This window comes from Chamaea fasciata, unplaced genomic scaffold, assembly GCF_029207755.1.
Source record: "Chamaea fasciata isolate MVZ Bird 193981 ecotype frontalis unplaced genomic scaffold, bChaFas1.0.hap1 SCAF_2, whole genome shotgun sequence".
In the NCBI taxonomy this organism is placed as follows: domain Eukaryota; kingdom Metazoa; phylum Chordata; class Aves; order Passeriformes; family Sylviidae; genus Chamaea; species Chamaea fasciata.
Genome location: NW_027094087.1, coordinates 53,450,318 through 53,473,127, shown reverse-complemented (window position 1 = coordinate 53,473,127; position 22,810 = coordinate 53,450,318). Strand labels below are relative to the sequence as shown.

General features: G+C 45.1%; 1 protein-coding gene across 2 annotated transcripts; it reads left to right on the top strand.

The window, feature by feature from the left end:
• Positions 1 to 422: 422 nt before the first annotated feature.
• Positions 423 to 22,623, top strand: CDADC1 (cytidine and dCMP deaminase domain containing 1). Of its 2 annotated transcripts, XM_066176149.1 has the most exons (10): positions 423 to 509; positions 3,904 to 3,998; positions 5,502 to 5,679; positions 6,485 to 7,063; positions 8,964 to 9,013; positions 10,019 to 10,188; positions 11,237 to 11,426; positions 12,032 to 12,092; positions 21,983 to 22,056; positions 22,550 to 22,623. In XM_066176149.1, the coding sequence occupies exons 1-9, from the start codon at positions 434 to 436 to the stop codon at positions 22,018 to 22,020; spliced, it is 1,437 nt and encodes a 478-aa protein (XP_066032246.1). In that variant the 5' UTR covers positions 423 to 433; the 3' UTR covers positions 22,021 to 22,056; positions 22,550 to 22,623. The 2 variants fall into 2 exon arrangements, with proteins under 2 accessions (XP_066032246.1, XP_066032244.1); XM_066176147.1 differs by lacking the exons at positions 21,983 to 22,056; positions 22,550 to 22,623 and adding an exon at positions 13,360 to 14,771.
• Positions 22,624 to 22,810: the final 187 nt, after the last annotated feature.

Sequence of the window (22,810 nt, the reverse complement as noted above, 5' to 3'; positions counted from 1 at the left end):
CTGAAGCTGTGTCTGTCAGGGGAGGTTTAGGTTGGATATCAGGAAAAGGTTCTTCACCCAGCGGTGGTTGGGCACTGGAGCCTGACAGAGTTCAAGAAGCGTTTGGACAGTGCTCTCAGGCGCATGGTGTGACTCTCGGGGCTGGTCCTGTGCAGAGCCAGGAGTTGACCGGTTGACCGGCGCGTCGCCTCCAACGCCCTCACCCCGTGACCCCGCGTTCCCCGTGAACTTCCCGCTACAGAGCGCGGATCCCCCCGGGAGCCACCGCCCCGCCCCGCCCCGCCGAGCCCCGCCCCCCGCGCCCTTCGCGCCTCCCATTGGCCGAGGCGCCCGCCCGTCAGCGGCGTTTGCCGTGCGACCGGCCCCGGCTCGGGGCGGGGTGGCGGTGGGGGCGGGGCGGGGCCGGCGGCGGGGTCCCCGGGCACCGGCACCCATGCACGGCGCGGAGGAGGCGGCTGCGGCGGGGCCGCGGGTGAAAGCGGCGAGCACGCAGACGGACAGCATGGCCGGTGAGCCGGGCTGCGGGGCTGAGAGGGGGGGCGGGCCGGGGCCTGCCCCGCCGTGAGGGAACCGCGGCGCTGGCGGCGGGCCGGGCCGGGCCGGGCGGGTGTGAGGGGCGTGTGCGCTGGCCGGCCCCTCGCGGGTCTCGCCTCACCCGCCGGGTCCTGCCAGGGGCCGCCCGGTTTGTCCTCTTCTCAGGGGACTCTTTCCGCCTCTTCCCGGGGCTGTTCGTAGAGCCCGCGCCTTCCCCCTCCGCCGGTGATGCTTCAGAGAGTGCTCCTGCCCCTCACAGTGCAATAGAGTGTACACATACACATACACATACACATACACATACACATACACATACACATACATAGACATAGACATACATATGTGTATACATATGCGTATATGTAAGTGTGTGTATATATGAAGTATATATGTACTTATGTGTACCTATACTTTCATATTAAAATACAAATATATGTAGTGTATCTCTAGTAAATAAGTGTGAGTAGATACTTTATATATATATATATGCACACTTTATGCTATGTATACAGCGTGTGTATATATACATAGAGTATATCTATGCTTCTGTATAGTGTCTTTAAGCATATATCTATACATAAAATAAATTTTAAAAGAAATATATATATATATATATATTCTCCATCCTCCCCTGCTTGACAGTGCCCTTCTCCATGAGGGCCTTTTGATAACATAAGCTTGAACTTTGTTCCCCCCTTCCACCCCATTACAGTGATTTCTTTCTCCAGCCCTATACCAGATATATTTAATGTGCATACAATGCAATGTGCAGGAAAACTCTTGCCTTCTGAGGGGTGTTCTTACTGACCCACAGCAGGCCCATGGTATGGGTTTGGTAGAGAGCAACTTTCTCACAGGGCTGGGGGTGCCCAGCAGAAAACAGGTGCTGATGGATTCCACAGATCCCACTGCTGCAGTGCCAAGGGAGTGGTGTGTGCATACAGATGTGATATGTATGTGGTTCTCAGACTGAGCACCATGGCAGGGCAGCCAGGTCTCCGGGGTGGGTGTATGAGTTTCGTTTCATCCTGGTTTGAATTGCTTAATTCTGAAGATGGGGTGTAGTTTCCTTTTTCCAGGCAGCAGGATGATGTTGCTGTTAGCTTCCTCCTTGGTGTCAAGCCCTTGTTGGAAGCCTTTCAGACTTTGGACTCGGAACTCCTGCATTATACCAGGACATAATCCTGGATCTGAGCCATGTGTGGGTAGGCTGTGCCCTGCTCCTGTTTGCTTCCAGGTGCAGCAGGGTTGTTGGCACCAGCTTTCACAGCACACTTTCCCTGGAGCATGCCTCACCTCACTAAAGCAAGATCCTCCAAGCAGGAGGAATAAAATCATACCTTTGTGTGAAGTGGGCCTGATGCATCTGGAAAGGGCACTCCTTTTTTTTATGTGGCCTTGCTCTCAGTAGCAGAGCCTGATTCCTTTACTTCCCCAGTCTTCTGTAGCTGCTTTTAATTCTGTAAGACGTCTTCTGCCTTTTTTCCAGTCCACTTTAAATCAGCCTTCTCTTCACCCTGTTGAACTTAAGGGAGTGTTTAGCCACCTACGTGAGTGAAGGTGCACAGACATAGATATGATAACTGTAACTAAAGGTCTTTCCTTCTTCATAATATTTTCCTACTTCTCATTATAAATTCATGCCAGGATGTTCTTCGGTTTGTTTCCCATGTGTTTGACAGGTCACATCCCGGTTAGGTGCAAGAAAACAAAGAGTAATTAAAACTTTTTTGTGGTGCAGGCAGTTTTAAGTCCACTCTGTGTACCAAATCGTTGTCCATTTTAGAAAACACAAAGGTGTGTGTGTGTGCATTGGTATAAATTGCACTGTTTGTTTTAACTTACCACTTGGGAACTGTACTTGTGTGTGCTATGACAGGAGTTAACAGGGGCTGTAATGAGAATGAACTCAAATGTCCATTTAACAAAACAGATTCTGCTTCTTAGATGTGGCTTCTAGACTTACTTTTACAGCTTGCTTTTAGTACAAGTGAGAGCAAATCTTGCTGTGTGCTGCTTGCCATGTACATTTTTAGCACATGTATCTGACTGTGCTAACCAGGTGCCCCTTGCTGTGCTTGTGCCAAGTGGGGTAGCAGAGCTGGGCACCCTAAGGAACAATGGACAATGTGGCATCGGATAGTGCTGCTGACAGACATATATTTGCTTTCCCAAACCACACTTATGTGTGAAAAAAGCTGCTAAAATACCGTCTGCAAACGGTGTTTCAGTCATGGATTGCATATGTTTATCTGTTGTCCTCATTGTTTGGGTTCACAGACATGCCATTAAACTAACCCTCTCCCCCGGCCACGTAATCTTAGTGTCTGATTATATCCCTTCCAAGCTGCTGGAACTACTTAAAAAGAATGTTTTTCTCTATTCTGTTCCATTCTTGCCACTGCCATTTCCTCCTTTGCAAAAACTGTAACATTTGTGGGAAAAGATAAAAATAATGCTATAGTCATACAGCATGTGTGAGACCTGCAGAGGAGTATGTGTTCATTACAGCTCTCTGTAAGCACCCCTGAAATGGAGACTGGAGATATTTCAAAGACTTAATTAACTTCTTGCCAAGTGTGAGGCAAGACAGCTTTACATCTGGAACCGTGCAAGCTTTACTGAGCAGCGCAGTACTTCCTCCTTTTTCCTTTTGTGGGACACTCAGAATTGCTGAGTGCTGGCCCTCACAGGACAACTTCCAGATTTTGAATAGAAGCACAGCACAAGGTGGTGCTCCAAGAAGGGATTTTTGCATTTGGGTATTTTGTCAGAAGTGACAGCCTGAGCAAAAGGTTTAAATTTTTGTAAAAGCCTAGCCAAAATCTAAGCAGACTGTAAGAATCCAGAAGCAGGATCTGCAGAACTGATGGAGCTGGAAGGTTTCACAATGGCTCATCCACTCTTGCTGTGGGCATCTATGTAGGATCATGATATGTGTGCTTGGATATTTTTGCCCTCTTCTGTGGTGAGCCTGCAGCTGAATTAGAAGCTGTCTCAGATTTCTGTAAGCGTCTGGGAATCATTTGAGCACATTGAGTTGTATGGGATCTCATGATCTGGTCTGTGATTTCTGCCCTACACCTCTGAGTCAAATTAACTCACTGAATTTCAGTGAAAGTTTCACCAGTTCCTCTTGTTGCAGAAATCAGATCTCTGCAACTAGGTGTGTGAGCATCCTGAGGTGGGAATGACTGCCCTGAGAAGGATAGTGTTGATGTAGCAGCTGAAAGAGCACAAGGGATTGATGAACCAGCTTCTGTAGCAGCTGTGGTGTAGAAGACTTGAGAAATAATGTCCAGCAATATGGAGTTTCTTTATAAATATTCTCTAATAAATATTTCTTTATTTTCTTCTTCTTCATAACAGGTCAAATGCCAAGACTTTCTAAGGTCAACCTTTTTACTTTATTAAGCCTCTGGATGGAGCTCTTTCCCTCGGCTGAGCAGCAGAAAAAGTCCCAGGTAAAATGTCTGTGCTTATTGTTAATTGGTCTTTCTGAAGAGCTCCTTCAGTGAATTTAACCCAATTGCTTTTTGGATGGGACACAGTCCAGGTGAAAAAAACAAAGTCAACCAAATGTAATAAACTTTTTTCAAATATTTCTTAGAAGTAGAAAAAAATCCAGTGGTGGGAGAAAAATAGCAAAATGGCTAAATAGCATACTATTTCTGAAAAACTTTGGAAGGCAAGGTATACACCCCAAGAGGTGAAGCAAGCACTGAAAAACGTTAGGTGTTTTAAAGAGCATGACAAAGGAGGTGTGGTGTATATCCTGTGTGTAAAGTCAAGGCAGTTGTTGGTGTGGAGAGACTTTTAGAGTTACAATGCTCATGACTGTAGATGAGTTCCTTTATACAGTGGAGGTGTACACAAGTATTTGAAATGTTTGCTGATCAAAAACTTGTAGGTAACTACTTTAGTTACAAGGAAAAGAAACTGCCCTTGAGAGTGAGTCTTCTAAACAGTAGCCAGTTACTCTTCAAAGTCAAGAGACATTTTCAGACTGACCTGGAACAGGATGTTTCCTTTTGTGACCAGAGTTGTTACCAGTGTCTTTAAATGCTAACTGCATTGTGCAGAGCACACCCATGTGCTAAGATCCATAGCATGTGTATCAGCCAGGGCAAGGAAAGATAGGAAAATAATCTGAGAGACAATTAGGCCTCATTTTCAGTGCTGGGTATGTCCCAGGCTAGATCTGAAAGGGATAGATGAGCAGCACCTACAGCCTTCAAAAGCAGTTTGAGATTTAGTAATTCAGTTAGAAATGGCATTTGGCTTGTATGTAGGGCTTTAGTAAAGTCTCATTTCTGTAACCACAAAGCAGTTGTACAATTTACAGGTCTGAGGCAACAGTGTTCAGTAGCAGCTGAATTGCATCATGAGATCTGTTTCACCAGCCTCATCAAACTAGCTTGTATCCAGTTTTCCCACAGTACATGGGAATCCAGATGTAATAGCTCTCATCTGTGGTATGCAGACTTCTTCCATGGAAGATTCTTTAGAACCAGGACTCATTACGTAAATGAAGAGACAGAAATAAAGCTAGAGAAGCTGTTGGCTCTCAGGATGGTCAAGCTTTAGACAGAAATTAAATTCACAAGCATTTCCATATGCTGGCTGATTTAGAGAAGGTTTCAGCCATTACTGACAGATTTTTCTATGCTGCTTCTGGACATCGTTATGGGCAAAGCAATGACCAGAAAAATCAGGAATTTGTGACAAGTCCGTCTTTGGAGTTTGACAGAGACACGGCACCCTGATATTAACAGGCACATGTGAAAACAAAACAACAACAACAAAAATGCTTAAGAAAGTGCAGATCGTTTAATGATTCGTTTGTAGTGAAGAGCTCTATGCTTTGCTGCTGGTTGGTTACTGTCATCCAAGGAAGAGCTGTAACATCTTTATGGGCTCAATGTTGAAAAAAAGTAAAATAATAACAATAATGCCTTTTTCTGTAGGTGAAGAGGAGTGGTCTAGTTGTGGTGAAAAATATGAAGATTATTGGTCTTCATTGCTCCAGTACAGACTTGCATGCTGGCCAGATTGCACTCATTAAACATGGATCAAGACTTAAAAACTGTGATCTTTATTTTTCCAGAAAACCATGTTCAGCTTGCTTAAAAATGATTGTAAATGGTAAGCAATGACTGTAGTAGAGCAGGAGTAAATGTTACACTTGTGATTGAAAACAGAAAGCCTGTTTTCTCTTTGGACTGTCCCACTTGTGAATGCCAGTCCCTGATTTGGGTAGCCTGCACTGATGTTTTCCATAGTGGTGAATGTACATTTCCTGGAGCTGATGGTCAAGAAACTGGGGTTTGCTGCCCTGTTTCTCTGTAATGTGCAACCATTGTTACTCAGCTGGGATGCACTGCTGAGGTTCTGATGGTCCTTCTGCACTCTGCCAGAGCAGCCCTAAGCCTGTTGACTAGGCTTAGATGGATGTATTTTTCCTTGCTTTCCCATTGCTTGTCATTGACACCAGGGAAGAGTGAGTTTTTATGCAGAAATCAGAGGGAGTACTTAAGGGTTTCCTTTTCCCATGAGAGATGAAGACAAACCAGATCATTCACTTCCAGAAATGGGATCTGCTGGTACAGCCCTTCTGCAGATATTGTTTTTTAATCTCAGCAGCGATGTCTATCAGTGCTAACTTCTTTTTGTGTGTTGCTAATTTATCTGTTGGATTTAAGATGCAAAATTAGGCAGTCACAAAGATCTGAGAACATGGGTAACTCAAATTTTTACCTGTAGTCCGATTATCAAGTTGGATAACCCTAAATACTAGTATCTACCAGCATTTTTCTTGTCTAGACGCCCATTAGGCAGCACTTGGGGCCCTAAAGAAGTAAAACCAGGGTTAGGCAATAGCGTGTTGCAAATAATCTTCATGTTCCACTACACTTGCATGGTTCCTTCTGCTGCATTTCTTCTCTTCCAGCCGGGGTGAACAGGATTTCTTACTGGCCTGCAGATCCTGAAATCAGCTTGCAGAACGAGGTATCCAACCCAATGAGCACTGAGGATGCAAAGCTGGATGCCAAAGCCGTGGAAAGACTGAAGTCCAACAGTCGTGCTCGTGTGTGTGTGCTGCTTCAGCCTTTGGTGTACCAAATGGTGCAGTTCATTGAAGAAACTTCCACCAAGTTTGATTTCATTCAAAAAATAGCAAAATCACAGCCTGACTGTAACACTGACTTTTATACCGCATGTAGGCAAGAGAGAATAAAAGAGTATGAAAGTTTATTTCTGATTTCGAGTGAGGAAATGCACAAGCAAATACTGATGACAATAGGACTGGAGAACCTCTGTGAAAACCCGTACTTCAGCAACCTTAGGCAGAATATGAAAGATCTTGTCTTGGTCTTGGCGTCAGTGGCGGCCAGTGTCCCTGTCTTTGGCTGCTTTGGCTTTTACAGGAGTGGATCCCAAGGAGCAAAGGAAGCAGAGGATCAGTGTTTGCCCCAGGAGGTGGCAAGGCACTGTATGATCCAGGCCAGGCTGCTCGCCTATCGCACAGGTGAGTGTTACCGGGGCTCCCGGCAGTAGAGCAAGGTCCTCATTTCAGTCTTATTCTTCCAAATACTTCCTCGAGCAAGGAATTCTCAATTCCATTCCTACATGTGTGAAACAAGGGCAGCAGTAATAGTAAAGACTCCACAGGGGCACTCAGTATTGTGTGTGAAAGTTTTCCATGAGGAAGACGTGCCCAGCACCCACCTGAAAATAGAACAGAATGACATTTATATTCTTCAAGCTGCTCTGAGGCTCTTTTTACTGAGGTCTCACAAGATGCTTCTGTTATCAAATAAATGTCAGTATTTCAAGCAGATTATGTACACTTCAGAAAAAAAACAGTGAAATAATATCCTTCAGTAGGACATTAAGTAGAGTTATATTAAGTCTCTTAGTCCTAATGTTATTAGTGGAAGTGCTTACATGTCTGGTGGGGGTTTTCTTTGCACAGATGCTAGAGTTTTATGTCCAGGCTTCTGAGGTAGAAAGATGGTTATTGACTCTCTCTTGATAGAGATGACTTCTCTTAGCTGCTTTATTCTCTCTGGGTATCAATGTAGGGAAGTGATAACTTCTTCCAGAGAACAGAGTGTAAAAACTTTTGACTTGATGGTACTCCATAAAAATGGCTTTTTTTACTCTAGATCTGATAGTTGCTTTTTTTAAACCATTGTAAACAAACAAATAGTACATATATAATGCTTAAACTAAAACTAGTTCCCCAACACACCCATCCAAACTCAACCTATTAAGTCAGGTAAGCCTCAGCAAATCTTGTCTCCAAAAAATTGCAGAGATCACATTTTTTAGATGTAATTCAGAAGTTTCATGTAGCCAGTTATGAGTTTTTTGTGCAGCTGCTGTTATACAGAACAAGATGGAATGACCAAACTTGAGTACTCACTCTGGGGGCAGCAAAGTTCAGGTTTATCTGAAGTATTCAGCTTGGACTCAAGTCTGGGTTTTGAGTCAACTTTTATTGTACTGTAATGAAATTAAAATAAATAGCAGCTCACACACATATTTAAGTGCTTTAGACTATTATATAGGTGGATATAAAGGGAGCAAGAACATAGGATGTTTTCTATGCTGGTTTAATCAATCCTATCATCTTCTCTTCATCAGTGACTAATGAATATGCAGAATGTAAATTAAGACAGCTTTGATAAAATGCATCTTTGGCAGGAAAGACCCTCTTTGAGAGATTGCGTATGGTAGTGATACTAAGGACGATAGAAATGATTCGTGGAAACAGTGTGTTCTGCAGTATTAATCAATGTAAGCCTGAAATGTTTTTCTCCTTGATATGCTCAGTTTTAACTGGTCAAGATTCTCCACAGTAGCCACTGGGGAAGATTTTCAAGTGCCATAAAACCTATCCAAGTCATATAATGAAAGCTCTGTACCAGTTTTCCTGTGGTGGTGATAGAGTACACCCCCAAAATCCAATTGTTAATATTTCATCTCTGAATTGGGTATAAGATAGAACTAACTTTGGTAGGACTTCAGGCCACAGAACCATGAACTTAAAGAATGGCAGAAATTAAGTCATTAAATTAATAAACAACAAGAAGGTTTCTATCAGTTTGCTGTCTCACATTAGTGAACCTGTCCACACATATTCTTGGCACACATATTCTTATCTGTGTGATGGTTACTTCATTGCATTTGTGAACAAATGTACACAGCAAAATCTTAGAATGACTGCCTTGCAGTAAGAGCACACCTAGCTTTTAAAGTAAACTCATATGATTTCCAAGCTTTTAATCTTTCTGCATTTCTTTCCTCCCATTCACAAAATAACAATAAATGTTATTCCTTACTCTAGGATGTCATATGTTAATGTATAGGTAACTCAAAAGTGTTTTATTTGTTATTTACTCCTAAAATGTTATGTATTTTAGAGGATCATAAAACGGGAGTTGGAGCTATTATTTGGGCAGAGGAAAAATCAGTAAGTATTGAAAAAGTTACTTTTTCTTGCACTCACAATTCATACACTGGCTTTGAGCTTGTTATTGTCCTTAAAGTTTATACACTTCTGGTTTTCATGCACACACACAGCTTTAGTAACTAAGTTAATGACTGGTTCATTGGTATGCTTTAAGATGAAGGGGAAGTATAAATGATTTTAGTAACTACGACAGTGTCTCTACCTGGATTTTCAGTGCGCCTGCTTCCCCAGCCATTGTCAGTTATTCCAGGTATCCTGGCTACGAGGTTTTGCCACAGCTGCTGATCAGGCAGCATGTGCCTTGCATGGCCCCTCTTTGCAGCTCTTTTTAGGAGAGGTCTCAGTGCAATTACAGCCTGACAGTCTCCTGAGGATATTTGTTGCAGTTGAAATGCTGTATGGGCTTTAGCACATTCTTTTTTGGATCAAAGTGGTATTTTTCGGTGAATATTGTTACAGTGCTTTTTCCCATCCAAACGAAGTTTTTGTTCTTTGTATCTCTGCTTATGGATGTTACCAATCCCAGGAAGCGTCACTCTTCATGCAGCTGCAGCATACTCTTAATTTGTTTTTAACACTTCAGTCATCAGCTGCTTATTGCTGTTTTGTTTCTTTTCCTTATTTCAATCACCAGTGCCTCTTACCAGCCCACTGGTCACTGGGTCTGTTAAAAGACAGGCAAAACACCATCTCTGGCACATCAGGGATGAACTCCAGCTGTATTTAATCATGTACATTGTTAAGGACTAAATCCTTCAGAGTTCTTGTCCCTGCTGTCAGGATTACTGGCCAAAAGGAAAGCCTCAAAAGCTTGGTGCAGGCAACTGAGGTGTTACACTTGACCTGTGCAGCTCCTTCAGGGCTCAGTGGAAAAGCTTCCTACAGACATGGAGCAGTTGGCAAGAGCTGAGCTGTCTGATTATACAAAAGTATACATTGCACAGCACTTTGACTTAGAACTCAGTTAAAATACCTCCAAATTTGATGCTTTGTTTACTGTTGCAGAGAGGCTGTGATGGAACAGGAGCAATGTATTTTGTAGGCTGTGGTTACAATGCCTTTCCTGTTGGATCTGAATATGCTGATTTTCCACACATGGATGATAAGCAAAAAGATCGGGAAATCAGAAAGTTCAGATACATTATCCATGCGGAGCAGAACGCCCTGACGTTCAGGTAATAGGTTTGGTTTTACCACAGAGAAGAATGAGATGGTTTGGAAACAATTCCATGACAAATGCATGCTGTGGTTTAAGCCCAGTGGGGAAGGTGCACATCAGGCAGCCTCTCGCTCATCCCCCTGCCCCAGTGGAGTGGGGAGAAGAATCAAAAGTAAAACTTGTATGTTGAGACAGGAACAGTTTAATAATTGAAACTAAATTTATTAATAATAGTAGATGATAATAAAGATAAAACCCAAGGTAAAAACAAGTTATGCACATCACAATTGTTCACCAGCCACTGATACCCCATCCCCAAACTCTGATCAATGTCCCTTCTAGGTGACTCCCCCAGTTAATATACTGAGAGTGACACTCTCTAGCATGGAATATCTTTTGGGCCAGTTTGGGTCACCCTTCCTGCTTCTTGTGCAGCTCCTCAGTGCCAGAATATGAATCAAAGCACTTGGCTCAGAGTAAGCATTACTTAGCAACAACTAAAACATCAGTCTGTTTTCAACATTATTCTCATACTAAATCTAAAAGACAGCAGCACTGCACCAGCTGCTGAGACAAAATTAACTGTATTCCAGCCCAAACTAGGGCAATGTGTGATTTCACTGTGATGAATCATGGATTGCAGTCAGAGTTTTCTTTATGCCTGTGATGTAGAAGTTGGATGTGTATGGACACAGCCAGCTCCTGGGGTTTCTTCAGATTTCTTTTATGAACTTGGGTTTTAAAGGATATTGGCTCCTTCACTTATCCTTCAAATACAAGCCACTGGCTCTGCTTCTTGCTAGACCGTGCTATAATCCAAAATGAGGAAGTGTGGCAGTTGATGAAGCTTCCAACAATAATAGGTGTGGAGACATGGGATGGGTGTTGTTCACAGATAGTGAAACCAAACCAGATTCCATTGTGTTCTTGTGCAGTTGATTAGGAATAAGTTGCTTCTGAGAGTAAATAACACTTCTTGGCTTGCTTTTTGAGGTATCAATTTTGTTACAATTCAAAAGTACCAAGATACAAACTCTGAAATTCTGTTTTCTGACTGCTTGTAGGTGTCGAGAAATAAAGCCAGATGAGAGAAGCATGATATTTGTAACAAAGTGTCCATGTGACGAATGTGTCCCTTTAATTAAAGGAGCTGGTATCAAGCAGATCTATGCAGGAGATGTTGATGCTGGAAAAAAGAAAGCAGACATATCCTATATGAAATTTGGTGAACTTGAAGGTGTAAGCAAATTTACAGTAAGTGTCTAAATGTACTGTATTCTAAAAACGGGGGGCAGCATTGTTGGGAGAGTAGAGTGAGCAGTCATCTGCAGCCAACATAGATGAGTGCTGTGCTGCTTAGTCAGGTGAGTGGAATTGAGAGGTTGCTCTGTCATAATTCTGGGGAGCAGTGCTGTGCCACGTGCCAGAGGTTGGGGCCAAACACCTCTGTTTTCTCTGTCCACATGGAGGATTTCCCTCTAACTCGCTGTTGTTGGAGGTGGTCTCTTCATATGGTGAAGTTGTCTCCAAACCTCCCCTGTCACAGCATGGCAGCTGATTTGGGAGGTCACTGTGTGACTTCGTTGGCCCTTCCAGCAGCTCCCAAAAGAGCTGCAGTGGGTTTTGAATGTGGCCAAGTGCATCTGCAGTCAGGGCGGTCTCCATGACAAACTGCAGCACTGTTCCCCTTCTCGAGGAAGCTGGTGTCTGTGTGCCTATAGTAGTTATTTGTCCTCAAAGCAAGTGTGTTCACTCCATGTCATGCCTCTCAGTGAATACCTGTAGGTACTTTTCCTGTCTCACTTTGCTCCTTATTCAGTCTTCTGGAAAAAGTAAACATTTTCTTCTTCTTTTACCAGTGGCAACTAAGTCCATTGCACACTAATGCACTTGAATTCCATGACCCTACAGCCAGGGAAAGTAAGTATTTTTTCATTAATTCATTTTATGACTGAAATCAGTAAGTGCGATCACATTTTAAACCAACCTGATTCCTTCTGGGATTGTTTAGTCTTAATTAATTGGTCTTGATTTCAGTGAGTTAAATTTTGCTATGAAAAGTTTTCTGAGGTTTCTGAATAGATGAGGTAACTGTAATAGGTAATAACTACCTTCATCTGTAACAGATGAACTAACTTGTAACAAAATGTTTGGCATTGACACACATTACAAAATCTAGCAATGCCATTGTGAAGATCAGCAACATGCTCTTTGGTGCATAGATCATTTCAGACTACTTGATCATGTTTTAAATTTTGTTCTAGAAAGACTTTTTAGATAGTGTTCTAAAAACAGTACCCTTATTTTTCAAGAGAAATTGGACTGGACTCCTTCAAGTAATTTATCTGTGTTCTGCAGAACATTTCGCTGCTTTTATATTTGTGTATGTATATGCACATGTATAATATAAAGGTCACAAAATCTTTGTTGACACACACCCTTGTAGCAAGGGAGATGTCATCTTTTCAAAACAGAGTTTAGATAAGTCTTACTTTGAAGCCTTTTTGTTCTAGAAAAGTGACCCACCATAGGTGTCTACTGTCAGCTACCAGTCCTTAAAATGTTATTCATCCACACGGAAAAGGGCAGCTATATAATTTCTGTGCTTCAGGCAGGAAGATGCAGTGTAAAGATGCATTGAGTACTGTGCTAGGAGCATATAAATGACTGAAGGTAGTTTTTGTGGCGCACGAATAGCCACGTACTCCAAGCACATTCCTAACATGTACTGAGATACATTAGTGGAGAAGCCTTTTTGTTAGCTACTTACTTATGGTCTGGGGAAAGCGGGAGAAGGAAGGGCTCAAAGCAGTGTTTATAGCATTAGTGATCACTGCAAAATGTTATGGCTTGGTTGTCCCTCTCTCTTTTAATGGTTTTGAGACCCAGGTGGAGAAAGATTAATCCTGGGGTACTTTGTTTGACAACTTTTAACAGGGCCCATTTCTCTAACATAGTTTTCTTTAATGTGGTGTGCTTCCATCTTCAATTCTGAACTGGTTTAAATTCCTCTCTTTCCTTGGTGTGTTCCTCCTAGCTATGATTATTGCATGTTCCTCTGTAAGGGGAAGAAGACAATCTCCACCCCGTTCCCCACCCCCAGTGTTATTCCAGTATGCCTGTCCATGTTGAGTATTAGGCTGTGCTTGCTGTTGTATTAATGCTCCATGCATGTTTTTTCCTTTAGATGGGGTCCAGAAAACAAAATCGCTGGATGACCAGCAGCACCAAAGCAAGAAACTGTGTCTTGGTCATTACTGAATAATTAAGCCCTTCCTGCAGTCTTGCTTCGTCCTTTTTAAAATGCAGCCTGTTTGCACTTTCGAATAGGGAAGAGTTTTATTTATTGTTTGGAAAGTGAATTTTAGAATAAGTTTATTTATGATGTCTTTAATGTTTTACAGCGTTACCTGAAGGTCTTTTTAATTTAGAAGCTCCTGGCGAAAAAATGCTGCTTGTATTTTCTGTGAAAGTAACTGGGTGGCTGATCATTTTTAACACATTAAAAAAATATACTGAAAGTTCATCGGTGGTAGGTCAGAGTAATAATAAAATGGTGTCTTATTTGCTTGGGCTATGGATTGCGGGAATGGATTTATAAGTTCTGGGCTAGCAAATGGCAGAAATGAGCCATAGGTCTTCAAATACAATTGTCAAGGGAATCTTCTAGGAAATGATAGGTAAATAAACACCAGCAACTATCTCTTTTCTTGAAAGTGGCTTTTGCTCCTCAGTCTGCTTCTCAGTATAATGGGCACAACACCATTGGGATAGCAGTCATTGCTAGCTGAATGATTTGGGTACCAATCTTGTCTCTCATACACTCTTCCTACCATAGCAGCAGAGCTGTTCTGTTTTGTGGTATTTGCCTTGCTGCTCTCTGTGCTTCCTCACGTGCAGTCCATCTGAATTAATGAAGACAAAAATTAGCTTTGCTTTTTCTCAGCTTCTGGAGGCAGGCATAAAAGCTTTTGGCTGTATGCATCTCACTGACACCTACATACCTCTGAAGATTGCTAGTGTTGAGGTTTTGTTAATCTTCACTGACAGGCTAATAAATCACGAGTATCCTGTTGTTTCTTAGATAGGATGATCTGTACCAGTGGAATAGCCCAGATTTTTTTCAGGTGCCCATGTCTTGGATGGCATCACTACAAGGGTGACACTGAAACAGCCACTGATACTGCAGTCTGGTGTTGCTAGTTTAAAAGGGCAAGTAATGCGTAACCAGAACAAAGAGTTGTACCCAGAATCTTTTGATTCCCATCCATTTCCTGCTTTGAATCTGACCCCAAACTATTTGTTTTAGCAGATGTCCCAAGACTTTGTGTTCACTCCTGCTGAGCTCTCCAGTGCAAATACCTGAAATCTTTTTCTGCTCTTTCCGGTAGGATATATAAACAGCCTTTTCCCAGTTCTTTCATGCATCTTGTCTTTGCTGCCCTTCTTAAAGTCCTGCAAGGGGAATTATGTCTTGAGATGCATCTGTAGATTCTTTTTGTTTCTTTTAGGTTTTGGAGAAGCTTGGAACTGGGTAGCAGGGCTGTGACTGGATAGTGTACACTGTCCAAATTAGAATAAAAAGTCTGCTGCAGTCCGCCCACTGAAACCTTCTCATTTCCATAATCCATTGGCAATGCTCATCTACTTGAAGTAGAAGCAAGGAAAAAAAACAGGGCCAGATTTAAGGCCTCTTCAAGTTTTATAGTGATCAGTTTGGTGGTATCAAAATCAATAAAATCTGTGTCTTTATAGGAACAGCTAAAATTGAATAGTCATAAAAAGCATCTTAAGCATCATAGGTGGCCTGGGTACACAGAGAAGTAAATTATGTCAAATATCACATACATCAAATAACTACACTGCAGTGAATGCTGCTGGTAATCTCTGCTTCAGGAGGAGTTAGGATTCTACCTTTATTTTAATTACTTTTTATTTCTGTCTTTCTATACTCTACAAATTCTTCCAGAGGCTCAAAAATTTCTGTAGGCTCTGATTGTCACTATAATCCTACTTTAATTTTTACTGGAATTATGAAGTAGGGACTTAATCTTGGCCAACAGGAGAAATGCAAATAGGGTTCCTCTCTCAACCTAGGGACTCTGTAGGTGCTGCTCTGCTTGTCTGCTTACCAGGGAGAGCCACAGAATACTGGACATCTCCTGCAGTGCTTATTTTGCAAATCAGCTGTAAGATGTTTGTTTCTTACGTAAAAAATGCAAAGTATTTACTCAAGAAATGTAAAAGTTATATATTTTATACACTGTATGAAATTTCCATATGCATTTTGAGACTCTTTCATTCATTTCAGAACAATCATTTTAATTGCAAGTATTAACTGTCAGTAATAATTTGGCCTCCTGACTGAGAATTACAGAAATTCTCTGTTAATTGTCTGCCTTACAGCAAAACATGCTTCCTGCTAATAAATTAATCTGACAGTAAGTACTAAAGTGTATTTTTAAGTGCTTTGGGTTATTAGGAACATTACATAGTGCTTTGGAATGCTCACACTCCTTACAGGCCCGGTACTGTTTGCTGAACTGTAACCTCAGCTCCCTCTGCTCTGCCTGAAGAATTTGTCTCAACATGAGACCGTGCCTCCTGACAGCCCTGGGAAAGGGCTGGGATCTTCTTCCTCGGCCTGTGAGGACTGATTTCCTCAGGAGAGTGGGAACTGCATCAGGGAGCACTGCAAGCTGCCATCTTCACAGCCTGTTCCTTGGTTGGAGAGGATCGATGTAGATGAAGCTTTGACCATCCAACAGTAAAATTGGTCCCTGCCTCACCTTCTGCCTTGCTGCCCTGGATTGGCTGTATGGACATAGCCAGGTGCCCCAGTTCCCAGTCACTGTAAAGCAGAGCAGTGGGATCGGTGATGGGGCTGAGAGCGGTGCCAGTCCACAATGCAGCTGTAGGGCAGCGAGGCTGGAGCATCCAGTGGGTGATGCTGGGGCTCTGGCCCACTAGAGGTTTCACATCCGCCTGATTCCAGCCCAGGCATTTGGACTGAGGGCCTGATGGCCAGTGGAGTGCATTATGGCTATTCCTACAGTTAGTTTTCCTGTTCAGCTGAAAGGAATCCACTCAATGCCCTCCAAGACTGGCTCGTGTCATAGAGCCACATACAGTAAGTGGGGACTAATGGGAGATGTGTTTCAGAAGTGTCCATGAACTGAAATGTCATCGTAGTTGCAGTGAGCAGTCAGTGGGACACAGCCAGGCTGTCAAAGGGACAGGCTTCCCAGAGCCATGTTTATTGTGGGGACTACTCTGAAAACCTTTGTAGTCCTCTTAATAGATTTTTTTGTTTCAGCCGTTGTGCCTGCAAGCCAGACTCCAAATACCTGGCTTTAATTTGCTGGATCCAGTAAGTGACATTTCTAGGGGATTAGGACAGCAAAGAAGGCTGATGGTATGTGCTGGTTTCAAATAGATCTGGGTTACTGTTGTATTGGTTTGTGAGGCAAGGTTTTGGTAGTGGATGGCTTCTGGGGTTGGTTCTGTGAGATGCTTCCGGAAGTTTCACCCACACCTGAGAGATCCAATGCCAGCCAGCTCCAGGATGGATGAACCTCTGGCCAAGCCCAGCAGCTGCCACTATGGTGCCAACGGGATAATAGATTTAAGAAGTGGGGAAAAGCTGCACCATTGCAGCCAGAGAGGAGCGAGAATATGTGAGAGGAACAACTTTGCAGACACCAAGATCAGTGGAGAAGGAGGGGCAGAAGGTGCTCCGGGCGCTGGAGCAGAGATTCCCCGGCTGCCCCTAGTGCAGACCATGGGGTGGCAGCTGTGCCCCTGCAACCCAGGGAGGTCCATAGGGGAGCATGTATGCCCCTGCAACCCGTGGAGAAGTCCACGCTGGAGCAGGTGAATGCCAAAGGAGGCTGTGACCCCGTGAGAAGCCCGTGCTGGAGCAGGCTCTTGGCAGCATCTGTGGGAAGTCAGTGGAGAGAGGAGCCCCTCCGGAGCAGGTTTGCTGGCAGGACTTGGGACCCACAATGGAGCAGCTCATGAAGAACCGCAGCCTGAGGGAAGGATGCATGTTGAAGTTCATGGAGGACTGTCGCCCTTGGGAGGGACCCCACGGTGGAATAGGGCAAGAGTGTGAGGGGTCCCCTCCCTGAGGAGGAAGAAGCATCAGGGACAAAAGTGTGGTGACTGACCACAGTTCCCATTCCTCTTCTCCCTGTGCTGCTGGAGGGGAGAAGGTAGACAAATCGGGAGTGAAATTAAGCCCGGGAAGAAAAGAGGAGTAAGGGAAAGTTGTTCTGTGTTTATTTCTCATTACCCCGCTCAGATTTGATTGGTAATAAATTTAATTAATTTCCCCAGCGCGACCGCCCCCGCCGGCAGAGAAAGGCCGGTAGAGGGCGCTGTTGGCAAGGAAATGCCCGGCGAAGCAGCCCGGGGAGCGGGACCCAGGGAGTGCCGGGCTCCACCGGGATGTCGGGACTCGCGGTGGGCTGGGCTCCGGCCCAGGAGCCGCTCCAGCTCTCGTCTGCCACATCAAATTTATATTGTATTATTTACATATCTTATATTAGTGCAACAAATATCTTAGGGCTAGGTGTGTAAAGGTAGTGAGGTCACATTCTTTCTAGTGGATCCCAGTGACAGGAACGTGGAGCAACGGGTACACACGAAACACAAGGAGTTCCGTCTGAATATGAGAGGAAAATTCTCTATTGCGAGGGTGACAGAGCACTGGAACAGACTGTCCAGATAGACTGTGGAGTCTGCTTCCCTGGAGATGCCCAAAACTCACCTTGGTGCAATCCTCTTCAAGCTGTTTCTGCTGTAGCAGAGGGGTTGGACAGGGTGGTCTCCAGAGGTCCCTTCCAACCCCAACCACTCTATGATTCTGTGATTGTGACCGGTACCCAGAGAGTCCTGCTGCAGCAGACAGAACAAGACAAAGGTGTGCTGATGCTCATTGTAAATGTCAGAACACACAAGGCAGCTCAAAGCTCGTAAATGGGAAGAAGAAAAATCATGGCTGGCATATCTGCTGTGTAGGCAAAGGGCCTTCTTGCTTGGCATGCAGCAGCACAGGCTTCACCATGCTTGGGCTGGGAACAGACATGCAGAGGAAAATCCTGAGCATGGCTTTTTCCCTGGAGTATTTTGCAGTGTGATGTTTATCTTCTGCACCCCAAGTATCCGGTCTTTGTACAGGAAATTTTCCACTTTGACTTCCCAAGGAGCCAGGCTCTGTCTCAGGGCTGGGTGGTTTCTGTAGCTACATGGCCACTGTTGGAGGGACAGGTCTGTTTCAGCTTCAGAATGTTCCTCACAAGACTAGCCCTGACTTTTTCATCCTTCTTCGCCCTCATTGCTCAACTATCTGTACTTTGGCTCCAGTGAGGTCATCTCACTGCTTTGCCAGTGAATTTTCCCCCAGGGCAGCTAAATTTCTAACTTGGAGAAAAAACAAGGGGTTGAAGAAATGTGGGGAAACCACGAAGCACTTGGACAATAACTTCAGCTAGAGCCAGGCCTTAGGGGCATGGAACACAATTGCCAGCACAGACATTTCCTCCTCCTCCCCAATGTTATTTCAAAACTACCTGAAAAATATATGTAAGATAGAGTGAATGCTGATGCATTCACCTTCACTTAGTCTTTCGTTCCTATTGTGGGGCAAGACAGATTTAGCTAGAGAAAACGAAAGCCGGCAGGAAGGAGAGGAGCTTAACTGCATGGCTAGAAGTGGTATGTATTAGCAGGAGAGCTGGATCTTTTGTTAGAATGAACATATGTCTCTCCTCCCTCTGTAATGCCTGCTGCCCCCTGGGACACCCTGCTTTCTTGCCTGCTAGTCCCCAGTGTCACTTTCCTTTGAGCCTTTGACAGGAGGGCTGTCAGCCCACAGCAAGAACCTGCTCTGCTATGAGCTAATTGTGCCTCTGCCCTTGACGTTCCTTGGGGCACAAGGCGAGTTCATCTGTGAATATAAATTTTCTCCCACACCCAGCTTTAAAATGGGGAGGAGATGCCTTTCTCCACTTCCCCCATGGGGTTTCAAGAGCCCTGTTCCTTGCAGGCTCCCGCTTGTCCCAGGCACACAGAGCCTGTTGGGCATCTGACCATCTGCCTGAGCAAAGGCTGGGTTTGTTTGCTCCCTGCTGGCTGCTGGGGCAGGGCTGTGCCGGGGTGTGCCAAAAAGCCAACCCTGACTGCATGTTTGCACAAACAGATGCAGCGGGCTCTGCTTTGACAACGGTATTTTTAAATCTGCTCCAAACGCTTGTCAAGCCAGCTGTTCTACAAGGGAGTTGAAGGCCATTGCCAAAGCTGAGCTTCAGTAGAGGAAACATACCCAGCAATTTGGAAATAAAGGGCCTCTATTCGTAAGAGTTGAGTAAGGCACTTCATGGCCCCAAAGACAAGGTGCGCTCTTCTCCGTGCACTCAGAAGAAATAACTCTATTCACTGGCAGACTAGTAGCTCTACCCAGGAGAGCTGCTTTGGGGATTTGGGTGGGTTTTGTTTCTTTAACTGTGAGCATCTGGGCTATGATGCCATGACTGGGCTGGTGTCTGTCATGCAGCCAAGAAACTGTTCCTACCTGTTCCCTTGGTGGTCAGGTGCTGGTTGTGTCCAACTACTTGTCAAAGCTCAGCATGCTGGAGGTGTCTGCTGGCACAGTGTGGCAGTTAAAATACATGGGTTACATTTTTGGCAATGGGACAATGACATTTGGAAATTTCATTCCCAAACTTGTACTTGGGGGAGAGGCTCTGAAGAGAAGCACGCCCTATCCCATGGCCCTGTGGGCATCACTACGAACCTGCAAAACTGGTACACCGAGGGAGGGAGGGAGGGGGTTGAGACTGGGTGGGACACCTGGCCATGCCTGGTGCACCGCGCCACAGCAGGGGTCTGCAGTCTCACAGACAGCGAGGGCAGGGCGGGGCTTTCCTGGGCCAGTGGTCAGCAGCAAAGCCCTCCCGGTGGCTGTCAGTGCCCGTAGGGAGATGGAAACTGCCACGGGGCTCTTGTAGCAGTGGTGACCCGGCAAGGCACGGCACTGCCTCACAGTGCTGGCATCCCACCCGTCCCTGTCGCCGTGCGCCATCATTACTGAGCCAGGTGTGGGGAGTGGCCACTCTGCTGGGCCATGGCAGGTGCTACACCCTCGCCACACGCTGTCCCCGTGCTGCCACTCAATGTGACACAGCCTGAGGTGGGAAAGGTTATTTTTACCCTTTTTTGGAAAGCCTCCACAACCAATGCCATAGGAAGGGGGTGAGTTGTTCAATTGGTTTTCCTCCTTTCCCATTCCTTGAAAGAGGGGCCAGCTCAAGGCAGGCGCTGTGGAGCAAGATCATGAGTCAAGAGGGTTGGGCTCACTGCCTGCCTCTCCCTGGGGTTCTTGGGGGAGCTGGACCAAGTCACAGCCCTGTGAGACTCTTGGCTTAGAGCTGAATCACACGGCCAAAACTGCTAACCTTGTTTTGGGTTTCCCCTTAGCCTGATCCCATGTTGTCTGCCCAGCACCAACTGTGCTCAGAACTGGCTTGAGCTGCTGGTACCTTGTGACCTTACACATCAGACCCTGAGGGATTGGAACCTCTGCTGGGGACAAGGCTTCCCTTCAGTGTGGGCTGGGATGGCAGGGACTTTAGCTCCTTCTGCTCCCCAGGCCACAGCAGCTCTTGCTGAAGGCAAGGATTGCCTCTCACCAGGAGGCTGAACTTCCCACTGGAGGCTCTGGGACACCTTATACTCAGTCCATGGAAACCTGCATCTTTATGCAAGAATTCTTAGTCAAGGAGTGGGAGAGTTACGTACAATTCCCTTTCATGTCACAGAGACCAAAACCTGTATCCCCTCTGCCTCATAACAACTTTCACTGTCAGGCATAAGATGTTCTGCAGGAAGGTACTTCCAGCCAAAATGTTGAAGGGCTTCTACTTCAGAAAGAGAAATGAAGTATTTGTTGGCCCAGAGAAAAAGCTTCTCTACTGACCAAACACCACTGCACCCCTTGGAAAGAGGCCTGGGTTCTCTTAGCCCTGCTCCAATTTCACAAGCAAGAGCAAAGCACATGCTAGAGAACAAATGGGATCTGGATCTCCTCTCCCTCTTGTGAGTGCTGTTATCATTAGATAACAGCAGAGGCCCAAGTCATTCTTTCCTTCTCATCTGATCTTGTCTCTGGGGAATGCAGATTAAGAGGCTCAAGTGGTCTTAACGCCTACATTTGTGGAAGGCCAGAGTCCTTGGCCTCTCCCGGGTTCACACCTGCTGCTGTACACCAGGACACTCTGGGGCGCCTGTGGCTGCTTCTAATCAGATGTTCCTGATTTCAGCACAAGCTGCCCAAATCCCATGACAGAAGCTTATGGTTCAAAGATTCCTGGCACTCTGCTGTATTAAAAAAGGTTTGACATTGCAGGATCATACATCGTATGTTGGCAGAGATTCATTCATGCGATCCAAACCCCATGAATGCTGTGTGCGGAATGGAATGGAGAGGCTTCCTAGAGCTTCTTTATATTTCCAGTTTACAATCTTTTTTCCTGCCTTCACTCTGATGAACTATGTCCTGCAATCACACAGTCCCCCTCAGATAGTAATTTCAGATAAATTGTGAGTTCCTGGTGGGAGAACACCCTTAGGCAGAAGAACCACCTTGACTGAATTCACCAAAGGAAATTGGGAGTTCTGTCATTATTTCAGAGTCGCATTAGAAAAGACCTCATTTTCATTTAATTAGGGATGTGTCCCACCTGCTGTGAAATATTATTATGGTGCTTAATTTCATCTTCACCGATTTTTATGCTTTTTTTCTTTCAAAGATCTAAGCAAGTTGAGCTTGGGGAAGGCTCTGCATTGAGATGTGTTGTGTGATCTACTGCAGGACCAGCTTCTGGTAAGACAAGCTGCAAGGGCCCTGGCATGTGTCATTTTACCTGTAAGACTAGGTCTTCCCCCCACTCTTGCAGACACACACAGATCCCCTTTTTCACAAGCCCTCCTTACTACTTACTTTCTCATGTGGTCCAAAGACTCCTTGCCCTGGAAATGGCTTCCTTCGCAGGGCCGGGACCCATCACTGTTCCCTGTTGGCTTGACACATCTCTGCCTATGCAGACACCAGGGTGTAACCTCACTCCTCGTGTTACTGCTAGGTTTGGGTCACCTCAAGTGCTCCTCTGTGTCCACACCACACAGACAAAGTGCTCACAGTGTGACCCCTTATAGACTCTCTGGGCACCTCTGTGTGGGTCACACTCACTTCGTCAAGGGCAGGCATTCCCCAGCAGCACACCATGAGACACTTTTTCCTAGCACGACTTGAAAGCTCAGTGTTCTCATGTGACCAGAGGCTGAGGCAATGGACACGTGTCTCTGTGTTAATCCAGCCCTGGAGACCTGCCCCACCCCAGGAGCTCAGAACACAGCCAAGCACCCTTCGGATTCGGGCTCCAAATCTCAGATGATCAGACTTAAATGGCTTCAAGGACTGCAATTCCAGAGGCACTCCCTTATCGACCTGCAAGTGACCACTGCCAGCAAATACCACCCGCAGGGTGGGATGAGGCTCATGGCCAGGCTAAGCTGGGCTGGGGCTGGGGTTGCCAGACCCCTGCCAGCCAGGGCTGCAGAGCTGATGCTTCAGAGAG

Coding starts and splice junctions, on each gene's coding strand:
- CDADC1 (XM_066176147.1), top strand. CDS start 434: ATGCACGGCGCGGAGGAGGCGGCTGCGGCGGGGCCGCGGGTGAAAGCG. Junction 510..3,903: donor GCAGACGGACAGCATGGCCG/GTGAGCCGGGCT, acceptor TCTTCATAACAG/GTCAAATGCCAAGACTTTCT. Junction 11,427..12,031: donor AAGGTGTAAGCAAATTTACA/GTAAGTGTCTAA, acceptor TTCTTTTACCAG/TGGCAACTAAGTCCATTGCA.